This window comes from Terrapene carolina, unplaced genomic scaffold, assembly GCF_002925995.2.
Source record: "Terrapene carolina triunguis isolate 2854851 unplaced genomic scaffold, T_m_triunguis-2.0 Scaffold32690, whole genome shotgun sequence".
NCBI classification, from domain to species: domain Eukaryota; kingdom Metazoa; phylum Chordata; order Testudines; family Emydidae; genus Terrapene; species Terrapene triunguis.
This window is the reverse complement of record NW_020697041.1, coordinates 1,068-2,090: the sequence shown is the minus strand read 5'-3', so window position 1 is coordinate 2,090 and position 1,023 is coordinate 1,068. Positions and strand designations below refer to the sequence as shown.

The 1,023-nt window shown below is 43.9% G+C and overlaps 1 protein-coding gene across 1 annotated transcript; it reads right to left on the bottom strand.

The window, feature by feature from the left end:
• Positions 1-4: 4 nt before the first annotated feature.
• On the bottom strand, positions 5-1,012 carry LOC115271510 (zinc finger protein 3-like; the record flags this gene model as incomplete). The annotated part of the gene is made up of 1 exon (XM_029914164.1): positions 5-1,012. A coding segment is annotated over exon 1 (766 nt), but the record flags the coding sequence as incomplete, so codon positions are not given.
• Between the last annotated feature and the right edge of the window lie 11 nt (positions 1,013-1,023).

Below are 1,023 nucleotides of genomic sequence, written 5' to 3'. Positions count from 1 at the left end.
CCACAGTCACTGCATTCATAGGGTCTCTCTTTCATGTGGATTTTCTGATGTATAGCAAGGTGTGAGCTACGAATGAAGCTTTTCCCACATTCACAGCATTTATAGGGTTTCTCACCTGTGTGTATTCTCTGATGAGTAATAAGCGTTGAGCTGTTAGTGAAGCTTTTCCCACATATACAGCACTGATAGGGTTTCTCACCTGTGTGGATTCTCTGGTGGATAATAAGCACTGAGCGCCGAGAGAACCTTTTCCCACAGTCACTGCATTGATAGGGTTTCTCACCTGTGTGGATTCTCTGATGGGTTATAAGTGCTGAGCTGTTAGTGAAGTTTTTCCCACACTCATAGCATTGATAGGGTTTCTCTCCTCTGTGTATTTTCTGATGCATAATAAGGAATGTGCTCTGAGTGAAGCATTCATAGGGTCTGTCTTTTGTGTGCATGATCTTATGTCGAATGAGGGCTGAACAGTATCTGAAGTTTTTCCCACACTCGCTGCATGTATTCTCTCTCTCTACCCTGAGGATTTTTGCCTGGGATGTGGTTTCTTTGAGTTCCCTGTGAGTTCCTTGAAAATTAATGGGTTCATCCACTTTCTCCTGTGTCTGGTTTCCCTGATATCTCTCTGGCCTGTGGTGACTTTCACAGGCTTTCTCGCATTCATGACTACTGGACACATTACCTTTGGATCTTTGTGATAGTGCCCCACATGCTTCCACTTGCTCAGCATCTTCCTGCTGAGGATTCTGCACTTTGTTCTTGTCCACCATCCCATAACCTGCTAGAATAGAAAAGAAATCTCAGAATTAGGGATGGAAGGGCAGAGAGCAAACTAAAATAAGTATTGGAGAGACAGAAAATAAAAATAAAAAGGGTAGGGGAGAGGGGAGGGGATGAATTTTGCCTCCACATCCCATCCAAACACTCAGTAGGAAAGGAGAACTAATGCCAGGTGTCAGTCATGATCTGTAGGAAGACATGAATGATATCTGCTGGGGACTCACAGAGCTCACAAAGTCTTTG